The sequence below is a fragment of the Ixodes scapularis genome, unplaced genomic scaffold (assembly GCF_016920785.2).
Source record: "Ixodes scapularis isolate PalLabHiFi unplaced genomic scaffold, ASM1692078v2 PGA_scaffold4__175_contigs__length_147842914, whole genome shotgun sequence".
In the NCBI taxonomy this organism is placed as follows: domain Eukaryota; kingdom Metazoa; phylum Arthropoda; class Arachnida; order Ixodida; family Ixodidae; genus Ixodes; species Ixodes scapularis.
Window position 1 is genome coordinate 108,170,013 of NW_024609879.1, and position 22,766 is coordinate 108,192,778.

General features: G+C 44.7%; 1 protein-coding gene across 1 annotated transcript in view; it reads left to right on the forward strand.

The window, feature by feature from the left end:
* Positions 1–22,766, forward strand: part of LOC8053406 (thyroid adenoma-associated protein homolog) — a 51,531-nt gene that overhangs the window by 24,617 nt on the left and 4,148 nt on the right. The window contains exons 25-36 of the mRNA XM_029972500.4: positions 2,340–2,460; positions 6,132–6,239; positions 7,626–7,748; positions 8,267–8,451; positions 12,969–13,242; positions 13,466–13,566; positions 15,839–15,924; positions 16,338–16,732; positions 19,722–19,799; positions 19,883–19,923; positions 20,717–20,783; positions 21,298–21,460. Of these exons, the coding sequence (XP_029828360.2) occupies positions 2,340–2,460; positions 6,132–6,239; positions 7,626–7,748; positions 8,267–8,451; positions 12,969–13,242; positions 13,466–13,566; positions 15,839–15,924; positions 16,338–16,732; positions 19,722–19,799; positions 19,883–19,923; positions 20,717–20,783; positions 21,298–21,460 (1,742 nt within the window). The remainder of the gene's footprint in view (positions 1–2,339; positions 2,461–6,131; positions 6,240–7,625; positions 7,749–8,266; positions 8,452–12,968; positions 13,243–13,465; positions 13,567–15,838; positions 15,925–16,337; positions 16,733–19,721; positions 19,800–19,882; positions 19,924–20,716; positions 20,784–21,297; positions 21,461–22,766) is intronic.

A 22,766-nucleotide genomic window follows, 5' to 3' on the forward strand; every position in this document is an offset into this window, starting at 1 on the left:
CGCAAACAACGCTCTATGCAAATGACCAAATCTGAGGGACTCAGAATTAGTTACATAGCATGAATTGTTAATTTTATGACCGTGATAATATCATAACAGTGCTAACATTTGAAACTGTCAACCACCCAACAGTCTCGGTAATGCCACCGCAGCGAACAACATTTCTCTAATGCTCATTTGAAGACGATGAAAGAGGACTCAAACAAAAATTAGAAAATGTTTGAACAGGTGACTTGCTAGTATGACAAACCTACAAAAACGATGATTTGCCTATAGGCAAATCATCGTTGGGTAACGTTGCCTCCAACAACTCATGTTTTTTCTTTCTTTTTTTTTTAAGATTACCGTATTTACTCGCAGAATGAACGCATTTTTTTACCGAAAAATCGATGCAAAGTTGGGGGAGAGGGGGGCGTTCATTACGCGAAGTAAAATTTTTGCGTCCATATTTACTCGCATAATGAACGGACCTTTTATCCTGAAAAATCGAACTTCTTATCTCTTTGCGCGCGGCGCCTGACCCCGTAACCAAACTAAGCTTTGCAAAAAAGAAAAAAAAAAAAACTCCTCTTTGTTTTCTTTTTCTCTTAGTTCTTTGGTATTTTTTTTTTTGTTTTTTGTTTTTGCCGCCTTTCGCAAGCTGTTTTGTTTGCTTAGGCGTTGCTTAGGCGAGGGCTATCCGCATATCTTTCTTATCTCCTTGCGCGGGATGCACGACCCCGTAGCCAAACTGCGCTGTGCAAAAAAAAAAAAAAACTTTTTATTTCTGTTCCGTGAATTTTTTTTTTTTTTTGGCCGCCTTTTACAAGCTGTTTTGTTCGCTTAGAGCGCTTCTTCGTTTCTCTTTTTTACCTCCTTGCGCGGGGTGGCGCGCGAAACCAAAATCCAAACTGCACTGTGCAAAAAAAAAAAAAAAAAAGCTCCTCTCCATGTTTTTTTTGCTTGCTTCCCTTGGATCTTTGCGAATTTTTTTAAGGCCTTTTGCAAGGCGTTTTGTTCGCCCACGCTGCCCATGCATTTGCAACCTCGCTGCACCAGGATAGAAAAGTACGTTCATTTCGCGCGCGTGGGGGGACGGGGTCAAAATTTTGACGTTCGAGTTGGGCGTCCGTTTATTACGCGAGTGAAAAAAAAAAGTCGAAATTTTGAGAGCCGACTTGGGGGGTGCGTTCATTACGCGAGTGCGTTCATTGTGCGAGTAAATACGGTACATCTTGAGCATGTTGAAGAAAAGATTGTTTTTCATTGAAATGGACCACAGGTGACTCTACAAACTATACTGCCGATGCAGCGCGGTGCCAGCTTCCTTCAGCGTGTCGCTGCACTCAAGCGGAAGATCACGTGGTGTGCTCTTGGTGCTCGATTGGCTAAATGGCTCATCGACTGCAACTGCGGTCCGTCTTGAGGTCAAACATTCGCGGGCACGCAGGCCTCCATCCCTAGAGTGGCGCGATCCGCTCCGACACTTGGACATTTCGTAGCCAAGCGGCCAAGCGGTGCTTTAAAATCGCCGCCGCCGCTACCGCACCGCCAGGGTCTATCTAAGAAACAAACTGAAGTTGAAGTTTTCTGGATGCCTAAGTAGAGGTGGGAACTGAACAAGCTCGCTGACCACTCGGTCTCTTTGTGTCTCCGCTTTTGATGATCATGATGTATTTTTTATTAGGTATGCAATAAACATGAAATGTAAAAATATCTGACAGTATGTAGGATTAGTCTTGGCAATATAAGAAAAAAATGCCCGCAACTTTTCCCATTAAGACCAATTATTGACAGAATTGGCCCTGAACCGCTTTGGTTGAACCGGTAACCGGCACATCAGATTATGGTTTCGTTCCGGTTTGGGTTCAATACAAAGCGTTCTATTTCGGTTCTGTACCGGTTCGGTCAAAAACAACGGTTTTGATCCGCTTTTCGGTTCGGGCTTGGTTCGACACCCTGACTAAAAGGGCTGTGCACACGTAATGGGAGAAATTTGGAAAGGTTCTCGTGACCTTCCAGTCTCTAATAGTCTTGAAAAGGGATATTATCTCTCTCTCTCTCTAATCATTTACTAACTCTCACTCGCTCACATTCTTTGCAAACCATTTGGTTCACAAAGAAAAAAAAAAGTTTGGAGACATTTTGGAATTTTTTTTTTTTGACATTCCTTTGAAACAGGCGTCCTCAAGTGTTTTTGTACACTAAGAAAAATCTAGCTACCTTGGACAAGGAGTCACTTCTTTCCTCGTGTGAAGGGATGCTTGGAAACGTCGACAAGAGTATCGGGGTGACGGGCGGCAGTGTCTCACATTATTGCATTATTGGCAGATCAGTAATTGTTTGTCAAAATCTTTCAGATGCAACCACCCAGAATTGGCGAAGCTGCCGATGACGTGGCTGAAGGACGTTGTGACCGTTGTGAGGGAAGGAGGCGTCAGTTCGACTCGCCGGAGTGCAGGAATTCCATACATTGTTCAGGTCAAATATGCTTCTGTATTCGTGATAGTACTGGATGTTTCAGGTGCGATTATTATATTCCAGGCGCTTAAAGGGACCATGAAATGACCTTTTTACTTTTTCCAGATAACTTTTACATTAAACCGTCAATGTTCACTGAATGCCGAACAGGCATCCGTTTTCGTCTCGGTTTATTAACTTTTACACAAAAAATTATTGAAACATCGACTTTTTCATTCTCTCCAACTGACCGCAAAAGAAGCCGTGACGTAGACCGTTTCCGGAACCGGAAGTTCTCTCGGCAGTAGGAGAATGGGAGTGTTAGCGGCAACGAGTTGGGGTGCGCCGGTAGGTTTTACTGCGCTGATGTCACCGACGTATTTCCTGAATCGGCGCCTCTCATCGCCGCATCGCAGCTGAGCGAAATTCAATGAGATATGTTGCGCTACAGCGACAGCATGGGACTAGTCCCATACGCCGGTATGCCTGTTGGGAAGTGCAGCGAGTCTTGTCACCACCCCGTCATTGTTGGCAGAAGGGCCGGCCCGTGTCAGTCGTTTGCAAAGCGACGTAGATGGCGTTTTTCGCGGCCTCGGAGATGCAGGAGCGAGCCGACGTTAAAAAAGATACGTTTGAACTACGAGTGTCAGCAAGAGCCACGTAAATACCTGTTTACACTCGGAGCGGACGCGCGCGCTTGATGGAAGTCTTGTATTCGCGCTGTTGGTAAGCGCTTCGGGACCGTTCTTTTACGATTGCAACTCGATACTGACGCGACACTCGGCAAAGAAAGGTTGGACCGGGGTCGACAGTGACGTGCAGTCTGTCAGAATAAAAATGGCATACCAATAACAAAGTGTACATACCGTGTTACGAAGGCAATCCATACGGCGTTTATTTCAGCTCTATATCACACAAAACAAGAAGATAGAATCGACGAGAGTCCCTTTTCGACGAGTGTTCGTCAACACTGCCTCGGAAAACAAGGGGAAGAGATTGACCTCCTCACCTCTTAATCTAGAATTGAGGTCAGTGATCAAACTATAATATGGGAAGGGTCCACAAGGGTCGCGCGGGCATATTCCATTTAGCACGCCAGACGGTCGTAGGCAGACTGTCTTGCGACGAAGCAACGCAGCGCCGAGTCGGAATGCCTGCTAGGCCTATACGCTTCGTCGGAGTCGGTGAATCCAGCGTTCTTGTTCGTCGTGGTCTGTTTTCAGTACTGTTTTCTTGCTGCTTGAAGTCGGCACGCGCGGGAAGAACACGTAGAAAAATAAACGTTCAGTCAGTCAGAGTTTTGAGAGGAAGGAAAACAAAGAAAATAAATGTTCGTCGGTCGCCGTCACCCAAGTAGCTGGCGGCCCTGCCCTACTGCGCACGCGCAGTAGTTGCTTCGTTTACCACACGATAGATGGCGCTTGGCTCTCAGCATTATCAAATTTGGCAATTTTCGCCACACATCTCTAATTATGCTACAAAATGTGGATCTGAATATTATTTAACAAAACTTTTAGGAAACATTCGCCGGCTATTTATTGTTTACGATCGCGGTGCTGGTGAGGTAGGCTCTTACCCAATAGGCGATGTGGATTCGGCTGACGTGCACCGATTCTGCGTATGCATCGTAGTGAACAGGCGAAGGAAGGAAGGCGCAAAAGAGTCCAGTTTTCTTTTAAAAGTTCTATAGCAAATAATTTTTTTGGGCTCCCTATTTTTGTGTTTTTGTGTTTCTTTTCACACCTTTTACGACGTGCGGTGGATGAAACTCGATTTTAAAATCATTTCATGGTGAGGCTTTGGGTGAGGCTTTGTATTGATGGTCTCTTTCTTGTTCATGTTGCCCAATTTTCTCTCGAGGGGGTTGCAGCATCTTTGCTTTACCGTTTGCTCGGCCTTCAAGGAAGGGAATGTTTTTGTTGTAACATTTACATTCTGCTGAATTTATGGGCCATTTTTTTTAATGTACTCGTATGTCGTTTGCTTGTCTTTGAAATTATACCTTTTTTTATTGGCCTGTGGCCTGTCTCTCGGTTTGTTGTCAAGTTGATGCGACACTTTGTCACACTGTTTTCTTGCTCTTTGAGTTATGTGACATTTTTGTTGTGTTGCCATTTCTTTTTGTCTCGAAGCAATGCAAGAGCATTGTACAATATTTGCATACCTCTTAACCAGTCTTGGGCAGTAACTAGTTACTAATAACGCGTTACCGGTTACTAGTTACTTTTTTCGGTAACTTTTACCTGTAACGCGTTACCCTTTATTACTGGTAACTTGTAACTGTAGCACTGTTACTTTTTTTATTGGGTAACTGTAACCGTTTAGGCCGTTACAGTTACTTTTTTTTGTACTATGTAAATTAGAACCCACTGCCGCGGACACGGAGAAATTGCCATCTTGAAGTATTTTTTTTTCCAAACTCCTCGCTGACAAAGAAAATAATAAAAAGTGTGGCCGCTCATTAAACAAATAAAAAATTGCCTGGTTTAGCCCACGACCGAGAATGGACGACGGACGAGTCAGCACGCAACCGGGAGATAAAGGAAGCGGCGCCCGCTGCGGTAGGGGCGGCAAACAATGTCTCTTTCACTGACTTTGGCTCATTTTCTCTCGTGGGGGCCACCTGCGGGTGTCGGTGGTCGTGCGATGTCTCCGAGTATTCCGTCTGGGCTGTGTCTGGAACATGTCCATGCTGTCGTTTTTACACCCAGCCGTTCGGCGTTTCCTCATTCCTATTAGTTTTCAAGAAAGCCGTCCCCATAGTGTGCAGAAAGCCGGCGCTTCTTTAACTTATTCATTCTCTTCGGAGCCACTCGAGTGAACGCGACTTCCACAGTTGGCGTTTCGGACATGGTGGTCGTCATACACTGGTAAAGCACAAGAAGCCAGTGGTCTCCTTTCCCTCTTTATTCCGAAGCTGTTTGACCTGATATGTTTAGGCCTGCTTCCGAGTATATCCTATAAGGTAATTATGTGACCATCTCTCTCCTCATTCGTTTCGGAGTGAAAAATAAACCAAAACGTTCCCTGACGCGGGTCGATGACAATTTTGAAAAACGGTATTGCAAATAAATTATGCACCTCAGAATGCTGAAACGGCGAATGACACAAAAAAGAAACACCCTTTGGGTTTCAATTTTTCTAATTTCTCAGTTTGCTTTCTTCTCACTATAGTGTAACAAATAAAATAATATTGTTTTGGTTTGTGATTCCTTGAGTCCAATTTTTGTACTGTAACGAGAAAGCAACGGCGTTACTGTTTTTTCAGTAACTGTAACTGTAACACGTTACGTTTTGAAACCGGTAACTGTAAGTGTAACAGAGTTACTTTTTCCCCATAGGTAACTGTAACTGTAACGCTGTTACTTTTTACTGGTAACGTGCCCATGACTGCTCTTACCTTGAAGTGATGGAGTTATTTTGTTTTGTTTCTGTGCTGTTGTTTTATTTTTGGGCTGCTCCAGCATTTTTACTTGGACGTTTGGTTGCTCTGGAGGTGTTGCAATAATTTTACATTACTTTTCTTTTTATCCCCGAAATAATGCAAACTTTATATAGTTGCCATTGTTCCTCATGCAACATTCTTGTTGCCCTTCCCAGTAATTATTGAAATGAAGAAACACTTTTATTACATTGTTGGCTGCTTCTTCGAGCCATGCAACATATTTATTGTCTTCTTTTCCCGTTTCTAGGCTGTGCTGGTGTCAGAACCACAACTGTTTGGGTCTGCTGCTTTCCAGCAATACATGGCTGAGTTTTTGAAGCTCGCTGACCAGAACTCTTCAGCTGTGGAACCAAAGGTGGGACTCAGCATCACATTAATTCAGCTGCCCGACTTTTGAACCATTTTGGTGGCATTTGCCGGAAGCTTCAACAGAAAACTGCTCATCTCTTGTGATGGCACCTGTTTTCATGATGCTGTACGTGACTAAACGTTAATATGGACATTGCCGTGAAAATATTTATGCATGTCTCGATTACATCTGATAAACTCAGAGACACATAATGTGCTGTGAATGAGCAAGTTGTATTTGTGTGACCTTAGGAGGTCACATGATGACCTATGACGTCATGATGTCACATTATATGATCTCGTGCGTCATGTGACATTTTGAGTCATGTCATGTCATGAGGTCATCTGACCTGTTGGTGAAGCGTGTTGCTTCTCTCATTAAACTTGGCTTTGTAAGACATTCTGTGTTCAAAGCGTAGAACTGAGAAACACCCAGGTTGGCTGCTTGGGTCATCTGATCTCATATTCTCCACAAAATAGCCTTACCATGACAGTTCTCTACACTCATATTATATCTACAATAGCTAACATAAGAAGACGCCAGGAACCTTGGACATTAACATTGAACGGTCTACCGAAATTCCGGTGCCTATCTTTTTTTCACTGACTTGTCATAATAATATGTAGCGTGCATTTATAGCTGCCTTTCGGTAACCTCAATGACCTGGACCACTAACTACGAGATGCAAATATACACAGAGCGCAAGTTCGTCTGCTTCTTGCGCAGGGCTTGCACTGACGTCAGAACGCTGAGCTTTGATTGGCTCTGATTGGAAGGACAGTGGGTAGACCTCAATGCTAGCTGCTTTCAGGCCAACCCACTATCCTTCCAATCGTAGCTCGGCGTTCCGACATCGGTGCAAACCCCGCACAAAAAGCAGACGAACTTGCGCTCCACAGGGCTTGGCGTTTTGAAGAAGTGACTTGTGATAACACTGTTCGTTTCACCATAAGTCGGTCCAAGCTAAAGGATAGAAGACATGCGAACACGGACTAAAAGCGTGAGGTCACGGTGCATTCACTGCACTTCGTTGTTTTAGTTGACGATGACACATGCACAGACGACGAACGCCCTGGCATTGAACTTTTCGTGCTTCTCGATTGGCCTCGCTGGCTCGTAGCGTCGGCAGCACAGTGCCTTAAGGCCGCACTCACGCTGCTAATCCATCATACGATAAGCGGCCTGCAGACCATGTTTCTTTCCTGTATGCCAGCCCTGCTGCGTCACCCACACGAAAACCGTCTGCAGACACGGAAGCATACGCACGTTTGAAGCAGAAGATAATTCCGTCATCGTGTCCGTAGCAAATGCTGCGTTTTTTGTATGTCGTACAAGCAGCGTGATCACAGCTTGAGGCAAAGACAAAGTTCAGTTGCCCGGGCTCCTCCGCAGGTGCACGCCATCAACGTGCTCAGGGCGCTGTTTCGGGAGGCACGACTGGGAGATGTGGTCATGCCGTACGTCGCGGACGGAGTCAGGGTGGCCGTCTTGGGCTTCGAGGCCAACGTCTGGGCCGTGAGTCTGTTTGTTTTTTTGACGCCACTGGTCTGTAAGGGTCTTGGAAGGCAAGGGGATTAATGTTAATGAGCAACAATGTCGGTGTACATGGAAAATACATCTCAAGTCAACGAGAAGAAAATAGTAAAAAAATAAAGGTAACAGTAAAAAAACAAAAACAAATTAAACTTTTAAAGAAAAAAACAAAAATCTTCATTTTTTTTATTAGACAGACAGGGAAGTGTCAAACTTACCATCGTCGGATGCGACAACCACTAAGCTGTTGACGGTACCTTTTTGCAGCATCCAACACTGCCAGTGCTTTTTCGGAGGTTAAATTTTTAAAACGATTTTTCGCTACAGCCTACGAGCCTCGGGGACAGTCGGTTTACTTTATATTGTTACAATGTGTAGTTACTAGTACTCTGAAGTGGAGCATATGTGGCGACTGTAGGTTAAACGAGAGGAAACCATACTTGCTCTCTGGGTTGATTGCCACGTTTCCTGACCCTGTTTTGCCGGGACGGCGCCCGCAGGTGAGGAATGCTGCGACGCTCCTCTTTAGCACGCTGATGACGCGGATATTCGGTGTCAACCGCAGCAGGGACGAACCTCAGCGCCGCAACTGCCTCACGGCGCACGTTTTCTTCCTCCGCTTCCCGTCGCTCTTCCACTTTCTCCTGGACCAGCTGAACCGAGCAGGCAACCACTTGCACCACCGGTGAGTGTAATATAATGGGAGAAAGGGAAAAATGCCATCACAGCTCTTGGAAATCTCTGGCGTAAAAACATTTTGTCATGCTTTTGGAGCCTGTTCCTGGAGATTTTTCTCGAGGGACAGACTGAGCTACCGGAGGTTTGCTCTCAGAACCGAGGGTGAACCGATCGTGTTGGGCAAGGAACCCAGTGGGGGAACTAGAGGGATCTCTGTGCTCGCTTCGAAGACCCACTAAATATTCAAAAAGGCTTCCCAGCTTTTCCGTTCCAAGCGGCAGCATTGATGGCTGGCACCAGCACCAGCATCGAAAACCTGATTGGTCAATAAATTATAATCATAAGCATCAGTATAAATGTGCCATCAAAGCCTGATCAAAATCGCCAGCATCGACAGAAGTGTGCCGTTAAATCCCATTTAATCAGTCAATCACCAGCATGGATAACAATGTTTCATTAGATCCCAATCAATCAATCACCAGCACCAATATGAATGTGCCATTAAACTCCGGTAAGTCAGTCACCATCATAGATGGAAATGTTTCATTAGATCCCAATCAATCAATCACCAGCATCAATATAAATGTGCCATTAAACTCTGGTAAGTCAGTCACCATCATAGATAGAAATGTTTCATTAAACTCCAATCGATCAATCAGCAGCATCAATAGAAATATGATGTTAAAGGAGCGATGCAACAATTTTTGTACTTTGCGCAAATACCGCTTAAAACGGATCCCTAACGTTAATGACCCATGAAACACGCGTTCGTTTTTCACCCCACGCAATAGAAGCCCCAGAAAAAAATTAAAGAAAAAGGAGCAGCGTTCACCCCCTCAACTCGTAGCCAGAACAAGCGGCCACGTGATCTGGAGCCGATTATATGCCGCCAGTGTTGATCATAGCCACGCGCTGGGGTTGGCAAAGCGCAGGACACGCGCTGAGTTCCAGACATTGTTATGGCTCGGCTGTTGTCGTCGTTGCAGCGATTGGACACGGGTCACAACCCGAATGCTTCTCGAGCTAGCAATTGTCACGAGCCCAAGTCGAGTGCCCACGCAATGCTCGGGTCCAATCTATGAACCGCATTCAAATATCGTCACTTGGGTGTACTGCGATCCCCGAGTTACGTCATCAAATTTTGCAAAGGAGAGACTGAATGAAAAGGATCGCTTTTGTCCTTGAAATTACACCTCAACAAAGGAGTTTCTTGGCCAATGGCGTTGCGTGTGAGTATCCTTGAGTCCCAGGTGTGCCAGTAAGCTCGTGTAGAGAGAAAACATCCCAATTGAATATCGTTGCACAGCTCCTTTAAGCTCCAATCAATCAGTCAGCAGCATAGATAAAAGTGTTCTATTAAACCCCAATCAATCAATCACCAGCATCACTATAAAGGTGCCATTAAACTCCAATCAATCAGTTATCAGCATAGATAGAAATGTTTCATTAAACCCATTCAATCAATCAGTACAATGCAGACCGCATATAACGTATGTCGTGGGAGTCGCGAAAATCCGCACTATAAGCGGTACCGCGCTATAACCAAAACATCAATTTCTCAGGCCAAAATACATGCCATCAAACAACTTACCTCTGTAAAAGAATTCATTTCTATGTTAGATGAAAAATAAAGCTTAATTTGAGAAAAGTCTTCATTTCTCCAGACCAGTACAGTTCTGTCTCAAGTGTTGTCACACATTTTGAAAGAAATGGGTGACTTTTGCCTGGCGCAACCTTTTAACGGTGTCGCGGGCTGCGGACGGACGTCGCGAGCGTTCGGAAATGCTAACCCTAATCACTTTTCTCCGGCGATGAAAACGCGTGAAAATTCGCATCCTTTATACGGTACGCGCCAGTAATACCTTCAACTTGAGCACAGGCACAAAATGCTCCAAATAAGAAATCAGGGCAATGGTCGAAAACACAAATGTTTAGAAAGCACCACTGTAGTCGAAGTAAACACACACAACAACACGGGCGTTTCTGCCGTCTTGAGAGTGCCGCCACAACATCGCCGCACGAGTAGGTGGATCTTCCCTTCTAGTACGTGCTGGGTTATCATAGCGACACACAGCAAAAATTCACAGTCAAGGATAGCGCTTTTACGCGGAGCGATGAACTTCCACCATGCCGTCTACGACGACGATCACAACCGACGCCATGTTTGCGTATAGAAGCCGGCCCGCGACCGGCATGCAACGCGCGCGAACACTTCTCCTCGATCTGCGATTGGTCTGTCGTTGCGGTTGTTTTCAACACAGCGGAGGGACGCACGCACGCACGCACGTGAACGACACGTGGATGGGCCCCTCCGTCGCTATGGCAACTGAAGCCTCCCTCTTCGCTTCCCCCCGCTTCTTCGAGCAACCTCCTTGCCCCGCGAGTGCCGCTCGCGGCTAGCGCCATTATCTAGTGTCGGCACGGTCGGCGGGCTGTTCGAGAAACCGCACTATAACTGGTATTTCCCTTCGCGCGCCTGCATTTTAAGCGGTATGTAATTACATGGAGTTCTATGGGAGGCGAATCGGTGGTTTAAAAAAGCCGCGTTATACCCGGTCCTGCACTATAAGCGGTTACATTGTAAGTGGTCTATACTGTAGCATCAGTAGAAATGTGCCATCAAACTCTATCAATCGGTCACCAGCATAGATAGAAATGTTTGATTAAACCCCAATCAGTCAATCAGTAGCATTAATATAAATGCACCATTAAACTCTAATCAATCAGTCACCAGCATAGATACAAATGTTCTATTAAGCCCCAATCAATCTATCAGTAGCACCAATAGAAATGTGCCATTGAACTCCAATCAATCAGTCGCCAGCATAGATAGAAATCTTCTATTAAACCCTAGTCAATCAATCATTCAGCAGCAACAATAGAAGTGTGTCTGGCTACTATATGAATTGTATAGTCCAGAAATCGGTGTTCCAAACCAAAGATATGGTAGGATTCTAATGCCACCTTCAAAAGAAAAAACAAGCTTAAATTTGTCTTTATTATCTCTCCTTCATTGACTGTTGGGGAGACGGATCTTACGTTGTGTCTATGTATTTGCAAGAATGTACAGCTATCCGAGTCTCACGGTATGTGTGTCAATGGGCTTCTGTGTGGGTGTGCGTGCATCTGTCCCTTGTTCCGAGCTCACATCCGCAACAATCTGTACAAAAGGGTGGTAAATAGGGAAGAAGGAATGAATTTCTAAATGCGCCCCAATGGGAATTGAACCCACGACCCAATGATTGGGAGCTCGACATTGTACTCCTGCACCAATTACTAAGTGGATTTTTTAGGGGCGAAGCTCCTTAGGGTCTAGCCTTGTCCGGCGTCCGTGCTGACATCGATTGCCATCCCATCTGTCTTTTTAAAAAAAAAGAAAAAATGTTTGCGCAGTCGACAGGATTCTAACCTGTGCGGGGAGACCCCAATGGATTTCTAGTCCATCGCCTTAACCACTCGGCCCCGACTGCGGGACGAGTAGGGGGCTGTGAGATGCGGTAGTAACTCAAGAGCTGGGGATGTCATGGATGAAACGTTGCATGTAGCTGCTCAACGTCTATACAGGAGAGGGCACTGCGGTCAAATGTGTATATAATCGCGTTAAACTTTGCATGCATTGGCTCAACGTTTATAGACGAGAGGGCGCTGCGGTCGAATGCTAAAATGTGTATATGACCACGTTCCATACCAGACATTCTCTTTCTGACATGGACCGTTGACTTAAGCGGTGGAGATGCGTTCCCACGGCTTCTAGCGGATCCAAGCTGATCTGCTAGAAGAACCGCTGGCTCTGCATTTCACCGACCATTAAGCAGTAATAATGAAGTGGAAATGCAACCTGAAACTCAGCACTACCTATGAGCAATAAAAAAAACTCACTATCTATGAACAAAATCAGTATCATCAGCACCACCAGAGCTTCGCCCCAATCAACATCATTCACCACGTGGAGATGTGGTCATTTCTTTTTTTTTTCTTTTTTATTGCCGGACATTATTTATTTACAAAAGATGCATTTTCAAATACACTTCTAAAAATAGGTAAGCTGATTTACGACCGAAGCAGACTGAGTAAGAGAATTTGCGCCAATTATAGTGGATAGACTCAAAGCTTTGAGTCTATCAGCTGTCACGGTGGTACCTACTAACTGTCCAAGCGTGAATGCTAGCGTTCGCGTTCGAACAGTTTGTGGGAAGAAATGAGAAATCCAAGACATGCCCACCATCACATAAAAAAGATCAGAGTTTGGGATAAAATAACATGCTGGTAACCAAAGAAGGAAAAAAAAGAAACTGCAATGTCCTCCTTGAGTTCTGAAGGATCCCGTGGAATCTCATTCTCGGTTTACCCCCTTTGTCTGTGCTTACAAGATAAACAGAGCACTTCTTTGTTGATGATGCTCTTCTGGTGACATTTACCCTTGGGGAAATTTAAAATGAAGGAGAATTGGATCGGCTGGGAGTTGTGGAAGTCTAATGTTAAGCTTGTCAACAATTACACATTTCATTTTCCTCGTTCCCTTAGGGTCCTCGGCTCAAGCAGGTTTCCCGTGCTGCTGCTCCTGTCTCGTCTCTTTCCCTCGGTGGTGGAGGGCGGCTTCCGGCTGGACGCGTTTGTGCCCCATGTGGTCCGCTGCTCGCGCAGCCCCTCCTGGAAGGTGCGGGCGCTGGCAGCGCGCGCCGTCGTTCCCCTGGTGGCGCCCGCCGAGCGCAGGGAGTTCCTGCTCGGTGCCATCCTTTCCCTACCCGGCGCAACATGTCCTCCGGAGAACAACGCCGTCCATGGGACCCTTCTTCAGGTGACCGGCGACAAAAACAAGGCCAAGTTGACAAACGGGCGATCCTGTTTATGTCGCATGTAGTGTTTGAATGTTTGAACTTCAAACCCGTTCCGTGTTGTCCCTCCTTTCGTCCGTCGCCTCCGGTTTCAAACGTCTGGGACGTTGTACCACTCTCTGTAGTTGCCGTCTTTAATTTAACCCGCGTAAGCCTAATGGTGTGACAATCTCCGCGTACACGCAGGTCCTGCAAATTGTGAACCACTCCAGGGACTTCTTTGCGGAGCAGGACTTTGTGGATTCCGTCTGTTGCAGACTGGAGGAGAAAGTGTGGCTGGCCTCGGGGTGAGCAGATTCCTTGTGGCACCTTGCACTTACAGGGGAACGCTACTGTACTTTACTGTGTTTTACCTTACGATGAACCGCAGAGGACACTACTATCCATCGAAGCCCATTTAAAGGGACACTGACACCCCCCAAAAAATAGTTTTCATTTTTTGCCAGGCGCTTCATTATGGTGTCGGAGGACTACCCAATTAATATTTTGCAACAGAGTAGCGTATTTTTTTAATAAAGCCAAAAGACGCAACTGCTCGAAACCGAAACCGAAACCCGACGGAGGTCGGAGAAGTGGAGAGGAGAGAGTAGAGTGGCGGAAGTCACGTGGCTACACCCGACCGTGTTTTTTTTGTTTTTGTTTTTTTTTCTCTCTCCTTCTTGTAGCAGACGACATGCGGCGTACGGGAACTGTTCGGCGTGGGATTCTTTTGCAGTTATGTATGTTCCGCTCGTTGTTCTGTACTCCAAGATGAGTTGTTTTGTACATTAAGGAGTTGGAGATGAGTAGTGAGTGCCCGTGGTGAATTTGGATCGGCTCCGAAAAGAATACACCCAAGATGTTGCGTGAAGAGCTGGCTCACATGTCCTGCGTCCGAAACAGAAGTGGCATTGTGCGACAGTTTCCGAAAGATCAACGGGATCGGGACCAATGGCTGGCTGCATTTCCTGTAGACCATTTACGGGCACCTCGGAAAGCGGACGCTACCTGATTTATATGCTCCTTGCATTTTGTGGAAAGTGATTACATTGAGTTCGCAGGTGTCAAAAAGGAAATCCCGTACCATTTAATTCAGCGACGTGTCGTCCACAACATTTGTTTCTTTTTTTTGTTTTGTTTTTGTTTCTTCAGTAATAATTGTAAAAAAAAGAAATGTAAACATCAGAAAATATTATTAAAAAAAAGTTTCACGGGGGATCGAACCCGGTCCCACCGCGTGTGAAGCGGACGTCTTACCCACTGAGCTACTGGGGCATGTCGATACGGGGGGATCTCTTTCCTTGGTAACAATTCAGCCGATAAACTGTAAGTTGGAAAGTTTGCTGACGATTTTTCTCTAACAAAAGTACTCCCGAGTCGAAGTCGGGAAGCACCACGCTTTGGGGACATTCGCACCTAGTAAAGAAATCGTACGCGTGCATATTCAACTCGAAGTAGACACGTCGTGCTTGACGTTTGCGCGAGCGATGTCTTCAGCCACGAGAAGGGAGCGACGGCTCGGCGACGTCTTCGTGCAAATCGGCTTGGTGGCCGGGCGTGTCGTACGGGATGAATACCAATTCTTTTGATCAGTCCCAAATTTCTCTTTTAAAGGTAGACAGAATTCGCCGGTACCGCGAACGACAGTTCTGAAATAGAGGCCCCACGCCCGTCGTCCGCTGCCATCGCCGTCCCCGCGAGTCCCACGATACGCGAAACGACGAACGCACAGAATGCTTCCGGTTGTCTGTGGAACTTTTTTTTTCAATCAACGTATTTACAGCTTTTTAGAAGCCACAAAAAATGGGTTTCATATTTTTTTCTATTTTTAATATTGAGTGTGTGCCTTCAGTGACCCACGACTTTGATTAAATTTGGTGGTCGCATCGATACCTTAGAAAACGGCCCGTGACCGCGAAAAAGAGAGTGAGCGAGACTCGAACCGGCCAGTTCCTGATCGGCGGTTTTCGGGCGGAAAGAAACCGAATTTCGAGCCGCAAATTCTGTTCTGGGTAGTTGAGCTCTCATATGACACGTACAACTAAAAACCTCGGCGAGCATAAATACCCTGTCAGTGTCCCTTTAATGTAGTGTGAATATTGTGTGACCTCCGGGAGGGATGTAGCGACGTGTGTGGTATATAGTCGTGCGATAGGTTCTCGGGTAGTGTCCACTGCAGTCCATCCTAAGGTGAAACAGAGTATAGCAACTAGTGTGCTGCACTCTTGAAGTCGGAGCTGGCCGAATCGTTTTGCTCGTGTCGCTTGACAGTTAACCAAAGGCTTTTGTGTCGGAAATTTGGTATTTGCCATCGTTTGCCGAAGGTGATTGCCGAGGGATTGGTCTCTGCGTCACACCTTTGATTTGTGCTATTTTGCACGCAACGAAGATTTGTGCAATAAATATATTTAATTAGTGCAACACATTGTGCACTGTACCATTATGCAAGGTGTTGTTGAGCCTGCTACGTACGTGAATGGTTCATTCTAGGTGAACCATCATTTATGAATGTCAGCCTCATCCTTATTTTCAGATTCTTAGCCCCTGTGACAACATATCTCCAATCTCTTTTTGTTGCAGATGTAACCCATGCCTTGCCACCAGGGCTGCCTACCTCAGCGTGGTACTGGCTTGCTCTCGTAGCCTCCTGGAAAAATTTGCGTTGAGTGAGTGTGTACCTCTCAAGTCGGGACAGCACGGCACATTTCACATTTCTGTCGAGCGAAGTTGCATGCCTTTGCAGATGTCTGCGAGATTCTAGAAGAACTTATCTCTACCAACATCAAACAAAAAATACGGGGGCTATCGTAGTAAAGCTTTAAGAAAGTATAAACATTACCTTTTGGTGTACTATAACAAGAGCAGTAACTTGATTATTGCATTAGTGCTTTTAAATGCCGTAAATCGGCCCAATTTCGAAACTTTTTATTTCGATGATCGAAGCCTACACTACAAGCATACAGTTAGTAAGACCACAAAAGAACTTGCACCTTCATGAATTGTTTTTTGTCGGTTGATTTGGAGGAATCGATTGATGAGAGCAGAGCTTGCCGACACGCATGCCGACATCTCGTTCCAGGTCGCTCGATCGCGTCGAAGTTGATTCGGGCCGTCCTCCCCGACATCACACCGACGCAACGGCACGCTGTGGCGACGTGCGAGGAGTTCTTCACGGCGACTGCGCACGAAGTTCTTCTTGAGCTCGGGCTTCAGCACCCCTCACTGTTTTCGCCGGAAGCGACGAGCTACTTCCAGTTCCTTTTGTGCGCCCTGTCATCACGGTCACAAGAGGCCAGGTTCGTGACGCTGCAGTTTGTGAAGAGGGCGACCGTGCAGCGCATCTGCGATGCTTGTCTCCGGTGCGAGTCCAAATTGTCGAGGACAGACGTTTGGAGGTCCTTCTCCACCCTGATCGTCGAGACGGTGCAGGAAGGTCCCGGGAGGAAGCAGGAAAGCGCCGCTTCGTACTCTGAGGTTCGCTTTAATTTATACTCTTCATTTAAGTCGACTCTCGTTAATTCAAACTTCAAGAAGCCACAGACTTTAGTTTGAAATATCAGAAGTTTGAATTATCAGAAGTTCATTTAGCTATGATGTGAGGCAAAGTAGTGATTTGCTATAGGAATAGCATACCAAGCACACATACCAAGCAAATTTTTTACACTTTTCTCTACACGGGCCTATTTATAAGCAAGCACACACATAAAATATTGGTGAAGTCCAATGTGAATAGTAGTGGTTTTGGCCGAATATTTTTTAATTGAATGTCATATAATTTCTTCAGGCCTTTTACTACCGTTGTACCGTGCTGAAACAAAAATTCAGCTGAACTCATGAAGGTGTTTCCCAACCTTCCAGTTGTTTACTTCTAAGCTCAGTTAGTTTTAATATAACTATATTTATGAACCGCGGCCTTAGAAAGTCCAATGCCTTCATTAGGGTGGCATGTAAATGACAGATTTGACATAAAATTGCCCAGCTATCCTAATCGAGGGAATTTATGAATCGGCTTGCTATATGCAAATATTCTTTCTTTAATCTCGAATTTAAACCCTCAGAAGAATTAAAAAAAAACAAGTATGAATAATGAAAGCAAATTGTCAGGACAGTTCTGCTTGCATAATCAGGGTGGCTTAATCCCATCGAGTGTGCTTCTCACCGAGCACTTGCGTACTGCGGAAAAGCAACGAGCGCGCTTCCTGGGTATTGCTTTCCCGCAGTACACAGGTGCTCGTTTTTGAGAGGCGCACTCAACGGGGCTAACTTGCCTCAGTGAACAAATAGTATGAATTAAATGAAGACGCTGTTTGAATTAAGCACTTTATAAATGCATTGAAAACAAAGTGTGACAACCAAATTTTTTTTTAATTTGTTTAGATTAATTGAAAGTATGAAATATTTTAGTTTAAATTATCCAAGTTTACTGTGCACAGTGTTTTTTCTACGCTTTACAGACTATTTTTAACAAAGCTGCAAAAGTTACACTAATGTGGTCTGTGCTGGTGAGTAATATGTCCCGAAGGACTTAGTGAAGGGGGCTAATTCTCATAATTTAGAAAGATTTGGAGCATGTGAGCAGCACGGTAGTGCGCTAAAGTTCCCGCTCGTGCAACAGGCAGAAAGCTGACTATGCAAAAAAGTGGATGATAAAAAACTGAAAAGCTATGCGGACGCATTTTCGTACCCACAGCCTTGCACCTTTTGCTCGAGTGGTAACTTTAGGGCTCTATTACACTTTTCGCTTGCTCCAAGTCTTTCTAAAATTGACTGATTTAGTAGTGGTTTTCAATGATGCTCGGCAAGTTTGTAATTGGAACCATATGTTTATCTTCAGTAATTGAAAAGTTAATGAACAGGTTTTTGTTAATTAACAAACTTATTGTGACAATTAGTCTCCTATATTATGTCCCTTTGGCTGTATAACTCACCTGCACAAACTGCATTTGTGTAGCTTTGATGGCTTTTTTTAAAAAATAGTCTGTAAAGCTAAAAATAAAAACACCCTGTATTTAGAACTCTGTGTTTTAGGAATATATATACCGTAATATCCCGAGTCATCGCCCACCCCCCAACCGCCTGAAATTCGTTAAAAAAGTGGGGTGGGCCATGTCTCGGTGGGTGAGCACAAACACTTAAAAAAAACGGAAAAAACCGCCTATTTTTCTCTGCGTATCTAGCGCTGATGCACAAGAGATACATCAAACTCAAAACTCGATTTAGTTTCATTGTTTTATAGAAAAGAAATGCTCACGAAAGAATATTTTACTATAGCCAAGTCCGTTGCTTGCATACGCGCTAGAAACACCCCCGATCTGCATATAGCACGAACGTTTGTTCCGTGAAAGAATGTCACCATTATGTTCTCCTAGTTAGTAAAAAAAAAAAAGAAAGAAAAGTCTACAAGAAAACAGAGAAACCGACCAGGCACAACGAGCGAGGGAGCGAGCGAACCAAAGAAGCGACCAAGAGCAATGCCGGGAAAGCGGGAAAGCCGGCCGTCGCGTTGGCAAATACTTTGGCGTCGGGCCAAGTCGGGCGCCTTGTCAATTGCAAGCTCTTGCGCAACTTTCTTGTTTGGTGGGTACATACGTGCGTCCGTGCACGGCGGGCTATCAATGCACGGTTGGGACGCTCTGCAAACGTCTGTGTAGGACGTTCCAGCAAAGCTCTATTTACGCTTTGGCTTTGCCTAAAATATTGCACAACAGCGGTCGCGACGGGCGGGAAGAAGGAGCGGGTTCGCGGTGACCTTACTTCGGCAAAGACAGACTTTGACCTAACACTCCGCGGTTACCTTAACAAACTCTTATTTTGTTATCTCCATCGTTTTCTTTTCGCACGGATACACGACCACTTTGGGGTCGCTCACGGAGGAAATGCGTAAACAAAAAGAAGTGTCTTTCCCTCCTTCGTTTTACTTTGTCACGGACGTCCTCCAACTGTAAGGTCCGCGGCCGCGTCATTCGGGTAGGATGAGTGTTCGCGGATCCCAGAGTCCGCGCTGGGGTATTTGAAGGGGTGGGCGATGACTCGGTGTTTTTTCGGAAATCGATATTGGCCCAAAAAATGGGGTGGGCGATGGCTCGGGGATGGGCGATGACTCGGGATATTACGGTACATATATATATATTTTTTTTTTTTTTCATATTCTGATATTTTGATTAGTAGAGCCTAGTCTGTACTGCAGTTGAGACCTTGATGTTTTGAACTGTCACAACAATTGCAGTGAAGTAACCGAATCATAAAATATAAGCTTTTCATTAGTTCCTTGGATGTTTCTTTACACAGTGTATATCTGTTGGAATTCTGCATGCCAATACCACCGTTATTATGCCCATGTGTTGTTCACCCTTTTGTATTCTTTTTCATGTTTTGTTTATATATCCTCTCCTCTTTGTATATTAATGTAGCATCAGGCACTTCAATTGATTTTTCTTAAAGAAAACCATCTCTTTTCTTTTAGGCTTGCGCAGTTCTGGCGAGCTTCAAGCAGCCGGACTATGCTCTGCTTTGCTGGAGAGGCTGCCCAACACTTGAAAGTGTATGTTTGAAACTTGAAGCAAACAAACAATATTGATGTCACTATTTCTTCTGTACTAATTTTTGGCTACCGTGTTTTGGCAGGTACTGGAGTTCCTTCTTGACCAGATGGACACACTGACACTGTGAGTTGACCTTCAGGCTCTAGTAAGATTCTAATAATGTTTACAGCCACTTTAATGTTCCGAAGCAGTTCCGAGACAAAAACACTAGAGAACTGTAAGAGTTTCAAAATCCTCACCAGTGGTGAAAAATGCATAAGCACTCCATCAGTGACCCTAACACAAAAAGAACTTCAGTCCCTTCGGTGTTTTTCTTGAGGACTTGAAACACAAAAAGAAATTCAGTTCCAACCTTTTTGTCGGTTGCTCTGTGTCCTTTTTTTCTTTTCTTTTTATTCTTGTTTTTTTTTTTTTTTGTCTTATCAACAATTTTTACCTGACAAGTATTACTTTGACTTTAGGTGAAGTTAAAATAATATTTATTATGATTTTTAAAGCTAAATATGTTGTCTTAGTAGCAGATGGGAGTTTCTTTCTTTCTTTCTCTTTTTCTTTTTCACTTCCACCTTGTCTTTCTCTACATGCTCTATTAAACTGACATTGGTAAGTACGGACTCTGTCCTGTCCCCTTCCTCTCTTAGTCATTTGCGCTTTTTAAATCACCGTCTAGAGAATCTTCACAGGTTCGGCACGATCTTGCGAATGTAACCTCCATTCCACTGTTTAGTGTTATTTGATTGTCTCTAACGTTATCATTTTGTTGCTTTATATTCTGTGTGGTAGAAAAAAAACCCTGCATAATGTAGCAAGAAATGCAACAAAGCAAAGATAAAGCATGTTAACATATCCAAATGCCACTCAATGCATGTGCCTCATCACGCTGTTTATTAATTATTTATTTTGCTTACACTTTTAGTGAGCACACCAAGCAGTCTTTACTGGATCTGTCTTGCAACATTGCTGAACAGATGATTCATTCACATGTAAGTATTAAACACCGTAAAAATATGATTTAGCTTGTTCTTTCCGAGCATGTCGGTATATGCTACTCTTTGAAGTGTAATGATGTAGCTATGATGGTCGTTCCACCGTTTGTCTCAATGACGTATAAGAAAAAGTTGTTGTGTCCTGTATCTGTCTATGTATACAGTGGGAAGTTAGTGAGCCCAAGTCGGCATCTGGTGTCTACGCTGTGGATGAGAAATTTAGCCAGTGCAATACCGCTGCCATCTGGAGTCTTTAAAATGAAACATAAATTAGCGACAGTGACCATCCAGACAGAAAACGGGCAGGGGTGGGGGTTATCCTAGGATCCCTGGGTTCTGCAGCGCGAGTTTGCTGCACGTGTTTTGACCTGGTGTATGTTAACATTCTCAGCCGCTTGGAGCAGATGTTCTTGTCATGTTATTTTAGGTTCTCAATTGACGGTCTTTTTCTTGTTATGTCGGCGAATCAACTAAGGCACCAGTCATTGACACAGTTGGTTTTCTGTTTCAGATTATGGACGACGTCGTCGGATTGCCCGAGAAGATGGCTGTTCAGCGCTGGACACTGGAACTGCTGAACTGCTCTGAGCCAACTCAGGATCTTGCAATGCGCGTGACCGCCAGCAGAGGACTGGGGCTTCTCGTCAAAACCGTTGTATCCGAGGGCAAGCAAGGTGAGTGCAGTCTTGCCATATTGGACAGTTCATATTTGAGGACAGCAATCCATGCAATGCATTCCTGTCCAGTGAACAAGATATGTAGTACTTTATTGTTTAATCAATGAAAACGTGTTGGGAGTGAATTTCTTGCTCCTCGTACCCATTAAATATTATTTCTAACTGAAAGGAAGTGATTGTTAGTCCTCACCCTTAATGTTTTCTTCTTTTTTTTTTCTTTTTTCAAATTGAGGTGATGTATTCATATAGTCTGTTACAAGTCAAGAAGGTAGTAGAAGCTGCCCCCACAAGCTTGATGCGCCCGCTTCAAATGCCTCCGCAGTCGAAAAAATTGTTTGCTTAAAACGCCCCTTCTGCTCCAGTGGAGATATATTGGCTAACCTTGTAACAGGCGGCAGCTTGCGCCTCCTGGCCGGGTCAAATGATGTACTTTAGGCTCCTACATTACTCGCTCCGGAAGGCTGAAGTAAAAAGAATGCTTTAGTGGCCACGAAAATTGTTCGTTCATAAAAAGATTAAAAATGCTTGTCTATTACAGACCTCAGTTGGAGCGGTAGTGCAATTATATGAAATAAGAGGGGAAAAGAAAGCATCCTTTGCTCTTTAAATAAATATAAATTTTAATTTTTTATGTAATGCTTATATGGTTGTTGGTTTTGGCTTGAAAACCTTCCTATGCAAATTAGGTACATCTGCTTTGAAGGCGTCATTTCAGTAGACAGACTATTTAGTAACGCCAGCAAAGATACGGCCGAGATCGGGTGAAGATGCTCGCTGTGTTGGTGGTTCACTCATGCCCATCCCACACAGCCCACTACACTTATAAAGAATTTGGTGATTGCTGCATTTTAACGTCGCTCCATGGAAACCACTGCGAAGAAAAGCCGATGCCGTGACGATGTTGAGACTCCACCTGAGGCAGCCGAAGAAGCAGACGGCATCCGACATACGATGCTAAGCCTTACGCCCGCATCAAACTTTTCAATGGCAATGCTATCGCTGGATTCTCACGCTGTTGTGCAAAACGTATTGTGAATAAAAGTGGGCGCAGTTACGACTTAGTGACGTATGCCCAGGTAAGTGTAAAACCGTGGTAAAGAGCAGAATAATGGCTGCAAGATGCTGGAGTCGTAGAAATTCTGCCTGACAGCCATGCTGGAAATATTTGTTTGCAAGAACAAGGTTGGTTCGCGCAGGTCGTGACGTCACGGAAACGATGGGACGGAATTGGTGGCAGAGGAATGCAAATTCTCTTTGAGGGGCATTTGCCACTACCTTCATGACTTGTAACCGACTATATAGT